A 17,297-nucleotide genomic window follows, 5' to 3' on the forward strand; every position below is an offset into this window, starting at 1 on the left:
GATGAATGTTCAAAAACTGATAGCCATGATATTCATTATAGGAAAACAAGTACTACAGAAGTCAACGGCTACCAGTTTTTTTAACATTCTCCAAAATATCTTCTCTTGTGTTCAACAGAAGAAGGAAACGGTTTGGAAATACTTGAGTAAATGATGACAGAATTTAAATAATGCTGTAAGTTCACAAGATTAGATTTGTTTTGCTTCTTAAGTAAATACATTTTTCTGTATAGTATAAATATTTCTCCCAGAAAACAAGACAAAAAATAATAGTGTTTTGCAGTGTATACGTTGACATTTGTCTGTTTGTCTGTCAGTCATTTCCATCACGTGAGTATCCATGATCATTCTCATCCAGTCATTGTCCTTCATGGCACCTCATTCCACCTTCCCATCACTCCATGAGCTTGAGTCCGCTTAGATGGAGAGAGTCAGGGCCTGAGATAAACAATAGAAAGAGAGAAAAGACCTGTTCCCTTCTGTAGTGCCTCTCAGTGCTGTGAGGAGCATGAACATCTACAAAGAGCGCTCCACCACCATGAATGTGAGATGGGAGGCAGCCACAGGGGCCACAGGCTACATGCTTCTCTACAAGGCCCTTAACGCCACTGAACCCTTTGTGGAGCAGGAGGTACGAGGACGACACACATTTTAACCACAGCCTGGCTTCAGTCTTCAACAACAGCCTGAATATTAACACTTAAACTAAGGGCAGTGTAGAATCTGAGAGAATGTGAAATTGGTCCTCCATTTTAAACGTTTAGCAGTAGAAAGAGAGAATGTGCTTAGAGATTTAGTTTGGAGACAGAGTTATTGTCGGTAATGTCAACCCAGTGATAGTCATTTGGAGAGGATAGTGACTTCATTTTCAATTTTGTCTTGATTTCCAGTACTAATATCTGCAGAAGCCAGTTTCCTCATTTATTAATATTATTATTAGCATAAAAAGCTAGTCATTTTAATTTAAAGTCTATGTGAAATCAAAATGTACAATGTTTATTTTGCTAGCGCACATTGCTATTGTTTAGGTGAACAATTAATCTCTACAAATTGTTTTGGTAATCTTTATAGAAAGTTTGAGTATTTGTTTACGCGTTTGGAGAGGCGGTCCTAATCTGTGGACGTAGTTTGATGACCTCAGTCACAATTTTCTAAACCACTTCTCTCTTACCGCTAGTTTGCTACACTGTAAAACAATGGCAGTGATTTCAACAGTAAAAAACTGTAAAAATGCTACAGTAAAAATCCGTAACCTGGTTAGCAGTATGTTTCCTTAATATAATACGGCGAATAACTGTAAATTGACTTTCCCAGAATTCCCTACATGGCACGTTACTTTTTATGCTCTTTGTTGACATTACTATAGATCTTTTTAGTTGTTTCCCCATCAGTTATGTACATTAGAGATTTATGTTACATCTAATGTTGATAAACAATGTTTATTTCATGACTTTAATTTCATGTGTGTTACCATACTGGTGTTTAGTAGCTGTGTGAATGACACTGAGCACCTTCTATACACTGATACGCGTTTCTGCTTGTGGGAAAAGTTGTTAGTGATGAGCGTTGGTTCATAATGTAACTTACTCAACACCTCCTGCATATGGCTGTGTTAATGAGTCTATCTGTGTAACAAAAGATGTTAGATGTTGGTAATTCAACATACAGACATATTACATCTATAAACTAATGAAATACGGTAGTTTACTGTAAAAATTAGGAATTACTTTTACGGTTTGTACCGTATTTTTAACGGTAAAATACTGGCAACCACCAGTATACCAATACTGGCAGCTGCCATTTTTTTACCGTAAATTTTACGGATTTATTTTTTACAGTGTATGAGGGAATGATGCACTAAAAGAAAGCCCATCACCCTACTCAATATTCAGTTTCAGTTGGAAATACATCAACATACTGAAATAAGTCTCAACAGCTTAAGGTTTGTGATGACTTTAAGTATTCGCAAGATTAAGTTACATATAAAGGCAAATCATTTGCTCAAATTTCTGCTAGATGACTTGGAATTGCATGTTTACTGTGAACTTTAATAAAGTTTTTAGTAGTAGTAGTAGAAATCTATTAATCCACCACCTTAGCCACTATCGACATCACAAATACAGTAAATTGTTGGACAACAAACGCCACAAAAACAGTACAACAGATTACATGTTCAACTATTCAAGCAGAAAATTAGCATGAGCCGAGAAGAGTGAGTAATCTAATACGGTTTGTGCCCCGGCGCATGATCTAACAGGGTCGTGCTTATTCTCTTAATGAGTTATGGGGGTGTTTTGAGCATAATGTGGATTAAACCAATCAGAGTCTCATCTCCCATTCCCTTTAAGAGTCAGTTGCTTTGCATCATGGCGCACCATGGTGCATTTGCTATTTACATGGCAGACTTTCTAAGTGGAAAAACTGAACGCTTCACCAGCGAGAAAACAGTTAAACAGATCATTTGTGTGAGGATAAAGAACGAGCCTCCTCCATTCTCCCTTTTCACCTTTTTTTACTTTTACTCCTTTACTTTTGTGGATAAGGAAACAATTTTGTACGCACTTTTTTTTGCACTCCACTGAAGACATCCATTAGCCGACATATTTAATTTAGTTTGTTAAGCCCAAAGGTTTGTTTCAAAACTATTTCTAAATTTAGTTCTAATTTCCAGCAAGTTAATAAATGAATTATGATGAAAAATGAGTTATATCCAAACACATGTGCTATTCTTATGCCCCTTATGATGATGCAAACGTCTCCAAAACCAGACAGGTGGACAAATCTAAACTTGTTTTTATTAAAACAACCATAAATATGCATATAATAAATAATACTGCTAATAAAAATAACATTATACAAATGCAAATTGCTATGAATGCACTAAAAAAGCAGCACAGCCATGAGTCCACAAAGTGGCGCAATTGGATTTGCTGTTTAAACAATGTGGTGCAAAACATGAAAATTACAGCTGCACTGGTCTGAAAATATCAAAAAATTGCACCATACATGTCTCGCACCTTATTGCGGGAGGTTTATGATAGGGCCAGAAAACACAATTGCTATTTTATAGCTTGAAAATGTGAGAAAAAAGCTCATAATTGCACAATAAAATTGTAATAAAATGTAACAATTAAAAAACAAATGGTTGCTCAAACACGAATGTCTATATATTTTAGAGCAAGATACGTTTAGAAGTAAATGACATACTGTAGGTCACATAATAAATTGTTTCTAAAAAAATCTCCTAAAGGGATCTAAAAATGGATTATTTTCTATGATGAACATAAACTCTAATAAATTCTGAAGTCATTTTGTTTCTCAACTAAACATATCTTAATTTACACATTTGTTTGTACTGGAAATCAAGCTGAAGTTGTAAAGTCAGAACATTTTTGCATTGCAGAATATCCTATATAATAAATACTGTAAATGACAAAATATTGGCCTTTAAAGCAGCAGACAAAATGTTCTCATGGAAACCCAGCGGTGTTGTGGAGCTCAAATCTGTCAGCAACTATGACATACTGTAGCAGAAAGAGGAAATGGAAAGCGTTTTTGGAGATGCAGTAGAGACCGCAGGTGGTGGGTTTACATCGAATGCCTTCGGAAACGTCCTTTATATTGCAGCTTTTGGAAAATAGCAGCTCATTAGCGCTTTGGGGCTTGTTAGCTCAGTTTCTCTTTCAAGTATTTCACATACGTGGGAAGATCCAGAGGTCTCGCCGTCAGTCCTGGTGAGAATCTGATGTCCACAGGGCCCGTCTGAGAGCGCAGATGTTTAAAATGGCTCCTCCATTATTTCCATTAGAAAGAAAGCATATGTGAGAAAATATCTCAGTCTAGACTGAAATCAGAAGTTGTATAAAGGATTCAGAAATATTTATGCTAAAGCTGCCCTGCTGAAAAGACCAGCACATGTTGTGTTTTGAGATTCAGCATTTCAATCATCTTTGCTACAAATGGAACTTATAATATAAACCCAAACTTATTTTGAGTATTATTTTTATAACATTAATATTTTATTTTTTTATATTTAGAATTTTAGAGTGTATTTTTTGTTTGTTTTCAAAATTTTACTATTTGTATTTTGTCATTTATGGTGGCAGGTTTTAGGCCCTGTCCACACGAACATGGGTATTTTCAAAACTGGCGTTTACTTGCCAAGTATCCCATATTTCAGACCCATCTCCCGTTTTGTTCTGTCTCATGGAAAACTCCTGGAATTTAACCCCCCCACCCCCCCACCCCCCGCTCCTCAAATTTTTGGTACAGTCTGTAACACCCCAGGATCGCCGACATCAGTGTAATGTCCGATCGCAGCGGGCGGCTGGCTGTGAAACCGGGTGCCCCCACCCCCCACTTTTTATAATTTCCAGCATGCCACTCTCTGCACGGCACCTACATATCCCCACCCTTCGGTCTCTGCCTCAACCCCCGAACACCCCACCCCCCACACACACACCCGCCATCCCCCCGGCTCCAGGATTTTCAGAGTCAAATGTTGGCAGGTATGCCATTCGTCAACATGAAAACGCAGTATACGCTGACTGAAAACTAAACCTCAGCTAGAGTGATAATTTTCTGAAACTCCACGTAAAATGGTCAGGGTGACAGTGTTTTTGCCTTGTGACTTTTCTCCTTTCTGATTGGCCGATACAGCATTATCAGCCACAGCCATATCACCCTGCAGCCCAAGATTGGTTACTCACTGAAGCTAAGCAGGGCTGGGCCTGGCCAGTACCTGGATGTGGGATCCAACACAATCTCACGGCAATTCGTTACTTTTTGCTAATTAGTATGAATTCGTACGATCGAATTCGTACAATTTAGTACGATTTGCTCATCCCCCAATGACGGTTGGGTTTAGGGGTGGGGTTAGGTGCCACGCCTCCTTTTTAAAATCGTACAATTTCGTACGACTGAACTCGTATGAGTTCGTACGAATTAGCCACTAAACTGACAAAACGTAAAATACTTACGTTTTCTCGTGAGATCAGGCTGGGAGACCACATAGGAAAACTAGGGTACTGTTGGATGTAGTGTTAGTTAGGCCAGCAGGGGGGTGCTCGACCTGCAGTCTGTGGGATTCCTAATGCCCTACTAAAGTGAAGAAGACACTATACTGTCAGCGAGCACCATCTGTCGGATGAGACGTTAAACTGAGGTCCTGACTCTCTGTGGTCATCCCATGGCACTTTTTATAAAGAGTAGGAGTGTAACACCAATGTCCTTGCCAAATTCCCTCTCTTACCCATCATGGCCTCCCAATCATCCCCATCCACTGAATAAGCTCTATCACTGTCTCTCCACTCCCCTTTTAGCTGGTGTGTGGTGAGCGCACTGGCGCCGTTGTCCTTTGGCTGCCGTCATATCATCCAAGTGGATACTGCACACTGGTGGTGGTGTGTAGAGACCCTTCTCATGATTGTGAAGCGCTTTGAGTGTATGGCCATACATAATAAATGCACTATATAAATACGCATGACTTACATTATTGTAATGTTGGGTTCGTTCCGATCGCAGAGCATTGCGTCACTTGCTCTAGTTTACACAGGATGTTTTTCACCTCATTTGAACTTTCCTATGAAATGCAGTTATGTGAACGGTAGATGAAATTGAGACGAATTCTCCGGAGTTTTCCGGGAGACATAACAAAACAGGGGATGGGTATGAAATACAGGAAACTACCAGGAAAACAGCATGTATGGTTTAACCTGTGATGGAAATTTTTAATATTGATGATCATATATTGATGATTGACAGTTATATATTGATGATTGATTGAGTTTTGCCAAAGTAAAGATCAAATCCATTATAATCATTGGGCTATTGCAGCCATGTGTAATCTACTGGCTGTTGAAGCCGTAGGGAAATTCTTATCCAAAACATTGTAACATTGTCTTTAAAAATGCCTGTGAGCCCATCCTTGGGATATTTTTGCTCACAAGCCTCAATGCATCGACATTAACAGTTTCATAAACTCGTGCTGGCCCAATCAGATCTGGTCTTTCCAACAGGGCAGCAAAGTGATTTGTTCCATCAAATGTCCAAGTGCAGCCTCCCTTTCATGTGTGGTGTGGTTGACCTTCACAGATGCGAGTGAAAGGATCGGTCACGGACGTCCAGCTGAAGAAACTTCTTCCCAACACGGCCTACAGTGTTTCGCTCTTCGCCCTGCACGGCGATTACGCCAGTGAACCTCTGATTGATCAAGGGGTGACCCGTAGGTGGCACTAGGGTTTTCTTCCCCTCAGCAGGGTGTTCTGCTCGCCTGTCAGACTCTCATTTTGTCTGTTTTTTGTTTTGTTTTTTTTCTCCTGCGTCTCTGCCCTCTCCTTAGTGCCTCTTCCTCCGTCTGGTGAGTTGAGGATCACCGATGTGACCCACAGCACCATGCAGCTGGACTGGGACGCTGCGCCCGGCGCCGTTCGAAAATACATCATCACTTACAAGCCAGAAGAGGGAGAGGCAAAAGAGGTTAGACCGCAAACACAATACAAACTCACAGATCATGGGTCATATTGACATTTTACTTGCGTGAATACTTTTGCCATGAACCCAGCATTAGATTTCGGTGAAGTTTATTGTTTTAAAACACTTTGATTTGATTAAAACGTTTATTATTTGAAATGTTAAGTTGATAAAATTCTTTTATAGTCATTTCACAGTTTAGATTTTTACCATTAGACACTAGTGTGCTTTAAAAAAAAAGTTCCATGCAGTTCCACTCTAATATCACCACTTCCAAGACTAAAAAAGACCCACACATACACACGCGATATCGTCCACGTGTTGAGTAGCGCTGCGCTTGAGATTAATTGTGTGAACAGCTTATCATCTGTTGAACAACAGTCTTGTTTTCAAATACCCAAAGCCTTCCTGGGTCACAGCAGAAGCCTTCCTGAGGAAAGATTCCTGTCTGTTTACACAATGCGTCCAGGCAGACAACCAAGATGTTGATGGATTTGGGACCTTTTAACATATCAGCAATTACGTTACACAAGTCAGTGGAGACGGCAGCTGCCGAGAGAGTACAGCTGCTCTCCAGAGCTTCGGTTACGGCGATCATCCATCCAAAGATTGCGATAACAGACCAACCAAAAAAAAAAAAAGATGGAGTTTTGAGTGGCACGCAGCAATCCAGAGCTTTGGGATACATATTTTATGGGTGTGATTTTTTTTTTCCTATGATTTTTTTGTTAAACTCTCAGTGGCAGTTTTGGCCTGAGCGCTGCTCCACATCCTGAGGCATTAATCACGACTCAGTTCTGCTCATAACTCTTTGCTGTGGGATGAAAGGATGAAACAAACACGCACATGAATGTGGACCCAGGTGGATGGACGTCTGAGAAGGCCGACAGATGGCGGCAGCTCCTGTTACCTACAGATGAAGATGAGATTCCTCTAGATCAAAGATAAGCTCTAATTCTGCAGGACCTCAAAGTGCTATTCGAGACTCTATTGTTCCTCTGATTATCAGCTTCTCTCTATCATTTATTAACTTGTTGGCTAACCAAACTCTGAGTGTTGCCAGAAGAGATCTATAATTCCTTGAGAGAGAGAGAGCAGTTCATTGAGTTTTTAAAGGTTCTGATATCCTTCAAAGAAAGTTCCTTTGCGCTTCAATTGACTTCAAAAAGGATTTTGGTAGGGTTTTCAAACCTTACGACAGCCCTATTCTGCAGTAGGTGGGGTTGTGAATGTGTCATGCTGCTCAGGTGTACCGCTACACAAAATAAATGGTGGCTGAGAGAGAAGAACAGTTTCTGAAACGAGATCTGTACGAGACGCAGCATGCCACATTTTTACATTGTTTTCTATTTGCTACTTGAATGGTACTGTACAGTGTGCAAAGCGACAAGCTAACCGTTCATTTCAACGGAGAGTGAGCGACTGAGTGACAGAGACTGTTGGTGACCAGGTGGGGTGTCGAGTGACGCAGCAAAGTTTGAGAATCCTTTAACTTTATGCAAATGAAGAGCGACTTTCTTGAACTTCTTCAAACTGTACACAAAAAGTAGAATAATGTAATAAGAAATAATCAGTTTGCAACATCGAGCAGCACAACGAGCTGTTTTTACCATCTAAAAATCAATGGAGGTGAATGAGGTTGGAAGTCTCGAGCCAAAAAGAGTCCAATGGCTGCACCCACTCATGCATCAAGAATAAGGTCAATATTATGTTACAGAAACCATTGATCTGATAGGCTATGATGCTGAATACATTTTACATCATATAATTTGGAATCAGTAACTGATCATCTTTTATAAGTAATCTACCCTTCGTGCTATCTGCTAACATTAACCGGCCAAACGTTGACCTCATGTTTCTGTGTGTTGAATTCAGCTTGAAGTTGATGGAGACGAAACATCTAGAGGCCTGGATAATCTCATCTCCCAGACCGAATATGATGTGGCTGTGACTCCGGTTTATGATTCCGGCACTGGAAACCCCATGCTCAACCAGGCCATTACAGGTAATCTTCCTCAACTCTTCCATTGACAATAACTACCTCATATTATTATTATTATTTACTGTAAAAATAGCTCTTTAACAATCAAAGTTTCGTTGCATTGCCATCTTCACTTGCTATGTGCCTTTATTTGTACATACAGTGCTCAACATATATGAGTACACCCTTCACAAATCTCTCATTTTAAATTAATGTTGTCTATAGGAAGCTTTACAATTTTATATTTGTGCATATACATTAAATCAGTCAGTGTTGAAGCCAAATCTGGAGCTAATCCAGCTAATGGTCCAAAATTAGTACAGCCAAATTTATATGTTAGGAAAAAATTAATAGAGAAACAAAAAATGTATAAAATATTTTATGTATATTCTGTGTAAAAATCTATTAAAATATTTTTCCCAATATTTTGGTTGAATTTAATTGTATTATCTTTCTATTTCTAAAGATGTTAGGTGACTAAAATAGTATTTTAATAAATATATCCATTGAATAAATCTGTTTTGTTCAAATGCACCATTATTTATGATCTATTATCATTGAGAAATGGATAAAAATCTAAATAGGCTATAGGCTGTACTCAATTATTTGTATTCAGGGGTGTAGCAACCGGGGGGGACAAGGGGGATCCGCCCCCCTCACTTTTAGAGACAGACCATTTAGAAACAGGTGATTAATAATAATAATATGAACGTATGATCTCATACAGATGCCCCCCCCCCCACTTTTAAAATGTCCACAACGCCCCTGTTTGTATTTATAGTATATTTACATTCATCTTGTGGTGTTTTTATCATGTGTATGCACCCAGGGTCTGAGTGTAACGTCATTTTATTTCTCTGCATGTCTGTACATGTGAAACATTTGACTATAAAGCGGACTTTGATTTTGATAAGCTTCGGATTTTTACATGTTTGATGAATTTGTAAATCAATTTCTCTTCTAGATGTGGTTCCTGCCCCGCAGAACTTGAGGTTCTCGATGGTGACCCAGACCAGTTTTAGGGCTCACTGGGAGCACGGCGCTCCTGACGTCTCCCTCTACCGCATTGGCTGGAAAAAGAAAGGAACTACTGAGTTTCAAAATGTAAGAGACTGAACCTCAGGTCTGATTCACTAAGACATGCTAAGAACTCGACTTTTAATGTAATCCCCAATAAATTAATTAACAATATATTTCCAGATAAATCCTAAATGTTAGATTTATAGGTGGTATAAACTTAAATGTTTAAGGGACAATTCACCCAAAAAAGAAAGATACACACAAGTTACTCTAAATCAGGGGTCACCAATCTCGGTCCAGAAGGGCCGGTGTCCCTGCAGGGTTTCGTTCCAACTTGCCTCAACACACCTGCCTGGATGTTTCAAGTATACCTAGTAAGACCTTGATTAGCTTGTTCAGGTGTGTTTGATTAGGGTTGGAGCTAAAATCTGCAGGACACCGGCCCTTCAGGAACAAGTTTGGTGACCCCTGCTCTAAATGAACACAAAACAAGATGTTCTACAGAATCTACAGAATTCTACAGAATTGTCATGAATAGTAGGAATAAAAGATAGTAAGGAAGTCAACGGCTGCTTTTTTCCCAGCATTCTTCAACATTCCCAGCATTCTAGCATGTCTTCCAATTCCAATTAAATTCATGTTTATTTCTATTGCGATTTTACAATGTAGATTGTATCAAAGTAGCTTAACATAGAAGTTCATAGAAGTGAACGTAGATGTTCTTCCATTGTGTTCAACAGAAGAAAGAAACTTAAACAGGTTTGGAACAAGTAGAAGATGAGTAATAGCTCGTTTCCACTGACTGGTATGGTATGGTTCGGCTCGGTTCGGGTCACCTTTATCAGGCTTGCGTTTTCTCTACCATGGGTACCCTTTTGGTGGGCGTGGTGTATGACAGAAAGTTTCAGTCGACGTTATTTTTGCTAAAGCTGTACGGGTCGCTTACATATCACATGAGAAGCGCTTCTCACAAAACAGATGCTTTATACACATAAATACTTCTGTATAAATGTTTATTATGAACTTTTCTATGAACATGAGCTGATTATAAATGCAGATCAATGACAGTGCGAAATAGTCTATTGTAATGTCTGCAATTATATAAAATAAATAAATAAATGCAACATATATGAACACATACAGACCCTTACAGTCTCCGATATGTTACCAACTACAAAAGAACTACACATAGCAGACATTTAGTCCTTATTTAGGTTCAAAAACAGCACAAAATATAGCCCACAGTCAGTGTAAACCTCTTATCTGTGTCTGTAATCTTCAGCAGCACATGTAGCCTCTGTTAGACAGTAATTCCGTCATTCCCGGTTCATATTAGTCCAAAATGTGAAGATAATAAGTCAGTTATACATGGCATTTTGTTCACGTTTGCTGAAAAAATAATGTGCTCCTTTTTTCCGACTTCTCCTTTGTTTTTTCACGCTTCACTCTCGCGTTTGTCAGTTTCTGACAGGATCGGGTTTCAAAAGCACGTCAATAATCAAGCGCAGGTTATTATCATCAGCTCAAGAAGTTTGTTATTTCAAATATAGACGTGCGGTGAGCGCAAGCAAAAAACCGAAACCGCTCGCTCTTCAGACTGGCTCATAAAACACTAAGGGGCACAGGGTAAATCTTCTCTTCTTTTTGGCTTTGTGGGTGTTCATCAAGACGACGACAAGGATTGTTTGAACCCGGGTTGACCATGGCTTGTTATTATTTGTATATATAATTGCCCTGTAATCTCTCGCTGTGTATTTTAAACATGGCGGGTTTTTTCATTCTGGCTTGTTGCGTAAGCGAATGACAAATCTCTGTAAACCAATAGCGTTCAGCTGTGCATCTAGCTCCGCATTTTGGTACCCTTTTTCATGTTTGGTACCCTTTCGAAAGGGTCCCGAAGAAGTGGTATGGTACGGTTCTGTTCGGTACGCCTTTTGACAGTAAAAACGGCCATAAAAAAGTACCGAACCGTACCGTACCGTACCACTCAGTGGAAACGGGCCATAAATGACAGGATTTTCATCTTTGAGTGAACTGATAAGCAATGCGTTTTTCGAAAGCTATAGTTAGCACACTAAGGTCGCAAGTTCCGTCATTACAAACATAGTTTGTTGATTTGGCGTTTCCCAAATCCGTTGTTCCAACGAACATTTGCAAATTGCGTTGCAAACTTTTACATTGACAACTACACCTCTAGATCTGTAGTTAGAAGCATAGTGTGTTGGTTGTGTTCTATTGCCAGTTATCGCCCCTAAGCCCTATACCTTTCGAACATTCCAGCATTTAAACTTGGAATGATTTAAAAACTAATATTTAAGTCATCTCTTTTAGGTGTAATTTGCTATGGAAGTATTTGAAGTTACTCCGCCCAATTTAGAGCGTCATAATTGACGTTTTACGTTATAACTAATGTGGTTCAAACGATGGATCTGCGACTAAAAAGCAACTGCAGTTTTGGGAAACATTTCTCACTAAGTCGTTCTTTTCCCAATCGATACATCGTGCTAAGTTCAGCCGCAAGTACTGTCATTGTTTGGGAAACGCATCTCAGTCTGTGTTTGTTAATATCTAGCAATGGTAACTCACATGTGTGTATCTCAATACTGGTATATGGTAACATTTGGCTGTGAGGTGGATGTTTGATTGACGCAAACAGTGTGTTTTAATTCATGTATCTCTTCTTCAGGATATCCTGAGTAGTGAAGACACTACATATGACTTGGTGGACCTGGAGCCAGACACACCTTATGATGTTTCTGTCACTGCCATTTACCCAGATGAGTCTGAGAGCGAGGATCTGCTGGGCACCGAACGCACACGTAAGAAACTACACTGTACAAATAATGCTCTCATTTAGTCCTTTCCTAATCAATAAGGCAGAATTTGACAAACTTTCTCTCCCTCTGTCGTCTATCTGTATCCCTGTGACTGCAGTGGCCAAGCTTGCTACACCACGTGAGTGCAAAGAAATGAATTTCATGGAGTTTCTGTCTTGTGTCTAGTCCAAATATTTGAAGATTCTTAAATCAAGAAGCATTTTCTAGACACGTATGAAATATTGTTTTGTTTTCAGAAATAAGTAATAAATAAAATAAATCAAAGTTCCTTAAAGGGGACCTTTCTCCCTCATTAGCATAAACAGCCCTGAGTGAGAAGCAGCCATTAGAGTTTTCACTCTGTACATGCTGAAGATAATGTCAGTGACTAAGAGGATTATAAATGTAGAGTTTCAGGATATTCTCTTGACATTTTCAGGTTTTCCACAGAGATAACGTTAGTTCTGGCGTGGCATTGTGGCTCAGTGGTTAGCATTGTCACCTCACAGCAAGAAGGTCGCTGGTTTGAGTCCTGACTGGGCCAGTTGGCGTTTCTGTATGGAGTTTGCATGTTGCATTCCTCCGGGTGCTCCAGTTTACCCCACAGTCCATACACATGTGCTATAGGGGAATTGAATGAACTAAATTGGCTGTAGTGTATGTGTGAATGTGTATGGATGTTTCCTATTAGAGGGCTGCAGTTGGAAGGGAATCCGCTGTGTAAAACATATGCTGGATAAGTTGGCGGTTCATTCTGCTGTGGTGATTCTTGATGAATAAAGCGACTAAGCCAAAAGAAAAATGAATGAATGAATAATGTTAGTTCTGTGTTTAATCTGCCACATAGGCGTTTGTAAATCCGCCCACTTCTGAAAAAAGGACTGAAAGCATCAAATCTTTAAGTTAGTCTTTAATTAAGTCTAATTAAATCTGAAAGTCTTTAATTCTCATGTGAATTTAAAGTGACAGTCACCAAAATGCCACAATTTGGATCAAAGCCTAAATAGGGTTGGTTTCAAAGAGTTATAGATAATTATTTGAGCTGAAACTTATTTTAAATCTTGTAAAAACGGGTATAATAGATCACCTTTAAAACAAGCAAATAATCTGCCAATGGGGTAAGTAAAACAATCTTATTTTTGGTTTGAAATAAAATTAATTTACTTAACCCATTGCTAGATTATTTTGCTTCTTTTGGGGTAAAACTTGCCTAATTTTGACGACTCGTGTCAAAAAACATGTCAAAAAAAGGAATCAATTTCACTACCTTGATGTCAAAATGTCAAATCGCCATCTAACATTGGCATTGTAATGAGTCGGGGACAACGGAGATGAGATTCCACGTGCAGCTTTATTAAACAGAATTGTAAGATAGGCAATGGTCAAGACAGGACAAACAGGATCATGCAGAAAATCCAAAAGCACGTACAGGTGACTGGTCGGCAAGACAACAGAAAAACAATAAACAAGGCAAGGGTCAAAAACACGGCAAGGCTAAACAAGAACACTTTAAATTTAAACAGTCGATCATGTGCCTCCAGCTGTGTGTGTGTAATCAGGGGGAATCAGGAACTGGTGTGTGTGTGCAAAACCTTCTGGGAGTTGTAGTTCAATAAAGTGGTATGTTGTAGTTCTCCAGCGATCTGCTCAGGCTAGTTAGCTGGTGATCGTGACAGGCATAAAAAACACATTGACTCCTGATGTGTTGTTTCACACTAATGATAGATGTCAATTTGATGTTATTTTGACATCAAGGTGCCTTATGTTATACTTGATTTAAGAGTTTATAGATGTTGGACTAGAAACAAGACAAAAACTTTAATACTTTTAAATACAAGGATTTATTAGAATAAAAGACTGATATATTAATTTCTTTTTTGTCCTGCAGCTCCTAGTGGTCCTCCTCAAAACCTCCAGGTGTTCGATGAGACCACAACCTCCCTCACGGCCAAATGGGACCATGCTCCTGGACGAGTGCAGAACTACAAAATCACCTACGTACCGTTAACTGGAGGACGGTCACAATCGGTAAATAACATTTTAATATTCATATTATCTTGACAGTATTACAATAAATGAAATAAAAACAATAACAGCTCATGTCTTATATAAGGGATAAAGTACATTCAGCCACAGAATAAGATTGATTAGACATCTGAGCTGTAATGATTAACTTTAAAGTAATTAATAGTCATAGAAAAGACTTTTATAATTTAATAAAATACCAGTAAAAATGAAAAAGTACTTATTTACTCACCCTCAAGTGGTTATAAACCTTTATGAGTTTCTTTCTTCTGTTGAACACAAAAGAAGATATTTTATAGAAAGCTGAAAACCTGTAAACATTGAGTTTCATAGTAGTAAAATATGGACATCAATGGCTAAAGGTTTGCTGTTTTCTTCAAAATATCTTCTTAACAACTAATAGCTCAAACAGGAACACGTACACTCACTGGCCACTTTATTAGGTACACCTTACTAGTACCGAGTTGGACCCTATTTTGCCTTCAGAACTGCTTTAATCCTTCATGGTGTAGATTAAACTGGTGGAGGTACTGGAAACATTCCTCAGAGATTTTGGTCCATATTGACATGATAGCAAGAAGCCTTGAGAAGATGGGTACACTGTGATCATAAAGGGATGGACATGGTCTGAAACAATACTCAGGTAGGCTGTGGCGTTAACACGATGCTCAATTGGTACTAATGGACACAAAGTGTGCCAAGAAAACATCCCCCACACCATTACACCACCACCACCAGCCTGAACCGTTGATACAAGGCAGGATAGATCCATGCTTTCATGTAGTTGACACCAAATTCTGACCAGACCATCCGAATGTGGCAGCAGAAATTGAGACTCATCAGACCAGGCAACATTTCTCCAATCTTCTATTGTCTAGTTTTGGTGAGCCTGTGTGAATTGTAGCCTCAGTTTCCTGTTCTTAGCTGACAGGAGTGGCACCCGGTGTGGTCTTCTGCAGCTGTAGCCCATCTGCCTCAAGGTTGGACGTGTTGTGCACTCAGAGATGCTCTTCTGCAGACCTCGGTTGTAACGAGTGCTTATTTGAGTTACTGTTGCCTTTCTATCAGTTGGAACCAGTCTGGCCATTCTCTTCTGACCTCTGGCATCAACAAGGCATTTGCGCCCACAGAACTGCCACCACAGTACCATGCTATGCTCAAAGTCCCTTAAATCACCTTTTTTCCCCATTCTGATACTCGGTTTGTACTGCAGCAGATCGTCTTGACCATGCCTACATGCCTAAATGCATTGAGTTGCTTCCGTGTGACTGGCGGATTAGAAATTTGCGTTAATGAGCAGTTTGACAGCTGTACCTAATAAAGTGGCCGGTGAGTGTAAATGATAAACGCACTCTCCCTTTAATCAATTTCAACTCTTTTAAAAATAATAATAATAAAAATAAGATCAAATGGAATAGACTGCAATTTAATATACTCTGAGAGAAAACTATAGTCACGTTGTACCCCAATAATTCAGTATATTTAATGGAATAAACACAGCTTTGTGGAGTACAGGTGACGTGGCATGTGACTCTTCAGGTTTAGCCGCTCTATCAGACTCACACTTTTCCCTAAAACCACCGTCAATCCAGCAGAGCGGAAAAGTATGAAGGTCGATGGCTAGAGGTTTCCAGCTTTCTTCAAAATATCTTCTTAACAACTAATAACTCAAACAGGAACGAATGAATGGAGAGTAAAGCTTTAGCTGCTCTCCTAGATTCCCACTTTTCCCAAAACTACTGTCAATCCAGCTGCTTTGAGGTTGTTTTCGCCTGCAAGATCCACCATCATCTTATTATTTTCCATGTTCTCCTGGTATGTGCACAGAGGTGTTGTTTTTCTGTCCTAAAGTCATCACAGCGACTCTTCCAGCCTCTGTTTTCCTCATCTAGAAGGCAGATTTACGCTGGCGACAGGAATAACAGCATAAAACTGCACAGTGTTTCGCTTCACTGAAAAACAGTCCTATCTGCAGTCGTATTTGTGATGTGCTGAGGATTGGCTAAGATTATCTAAAGGAATATTCTGGGTTTATGAAAGCTTTATCTGTGACTGACGCAAGTATGCTCCCAAAACAGTGAAATAAATAGCGAAAAAGTTTACAATAAGGTTGTATTATTTAGTGATAGTAAATGTATTTACTAACGTGAACAAATAAAGAACAATTAATTTATTACAGTGTTTATTCATGTTTGTTAGTGAAAGTTAATAGAAATAAAGTTAGTTCATTAACTCAGTGCATTGACTAATTTTAACAAGCACTGTGCTGTACAAATAATGCTCATCATTGGTTCATGTTAGTAAATACCAGCCTGATCTCACGAGAAAACGTAAGTATTTTACGTTTTGTCAGTTTAGTGGCTAATTCGTACGAGTTCAGTCGTACAAAATTGTACGATTTTAAAAAGGAGGCGTGGCACCTAACCCCACCCCTAAACCCAACCGTCATTGGGGGATGAGCAAATCGTACGAAAATGTACGAATTGGATCGTACGAATTCATACGAATTAGCCACTAAATTAAAAAGTTACGAATTGCCGTGAGATTGTGTTGGTCAGACACTAGGGAGCATTTGATCGGTCACGATTTGACGAGAAACTGAAGTATGAGGTGACGTGAATAAAACCGTTGATCCATTTAGGCGAAAGTGACAAACTATACGCTTTACATGTTCATATCATCCCCTAAACGTGGATTTTGTCACTGTTTTGGTGCGCACTGGCTGTTAGATATCATAAAAACAATAGCAATACTTATAATAACATAGAAAAAACTTTAATTTCATGAACCTTTAAGAACAGATTTGAAAACACTAAAAAATCCAGCCTAATGTCAGAAATTGAATTGAATTGAATTGAATTGAATTGAATTGAATTTAATTGAATTTCCACAAAAGAGGAAAACTCTAATGACGAACGGCTGCTTCTCACTCAGGGCTGTCTAAGCTTCTGAGGAAGAGACTGTCACTAATGGGCGGGGCTTTC

The 17,297-nt window shown here is 39.1% G+C and overlaps 1 protein-coding gene across 5 annotated transcripts in view; it reads left to right on the forward strand.

Annotated features, from left to right (window-relative positions):
• The window catches only part of col12a1a (collagen, type XII, alpha 1a), a 175,772-nt gene that overhangs the window by 66,445 nt on the left and 92,030 nt on the right, over positions 1 to 17,297 (forward strand). For 4 of the 5 annotated variants that reach the window (XM_056477770.1, XM_056477771.1, XM_056477773.1 and 1 more), the window contains 8 exons: positions 486 to 631; positions 6,094 to 6,223; positions 6,341 to 6,477; positions 8,347 to 8,476; positions 9,417 to 9,556; positions 12,159 to 12,291; positions 12,407 to 12,427; positions 14,177 to 14,316. In XM_056477770.1, coding sequence (XP_056333745.1) covers positions 486 to 631; positions 6,094 to 6,223; positions 6,341 to 6,477; positions 8,347 to 8,476; positions 9,417 to 9,556; positions 12,159 to 12,291; positions 12,407 to 12,427; positions 14,177 to 14,316 — 977 coding nt within the window. The remainder of the gene's footprint in view (positions 1 to 485; positions 632 to 6,093; positions 6,224 to 6,340; positions 6,478 to 8,346; positions 8,477 to 9,416; positions 9,557 to 12,158; positions 12,292 to 12,406; positions 12,428 to 14,176; positions 14,317 to 17,297) is intronic. The other variant, XM_056477774.1, reaches the window with a different exon arrangement.

Source organism: Danio aesculapii, chromosome 17, assembly GCF_903798145.1.
Source record: "Danio aesculapii chromosome 17, fDanAes4.1, whole genome shotgun sequence".
In the NCBI taxonomy this organism is placed as follows: domain Eukaryota; kingdom Metazoa; phylum Chordata; class Actinopteri; order Cypriniformes; family Danionidae; genus Danio; species Danio aesculapii.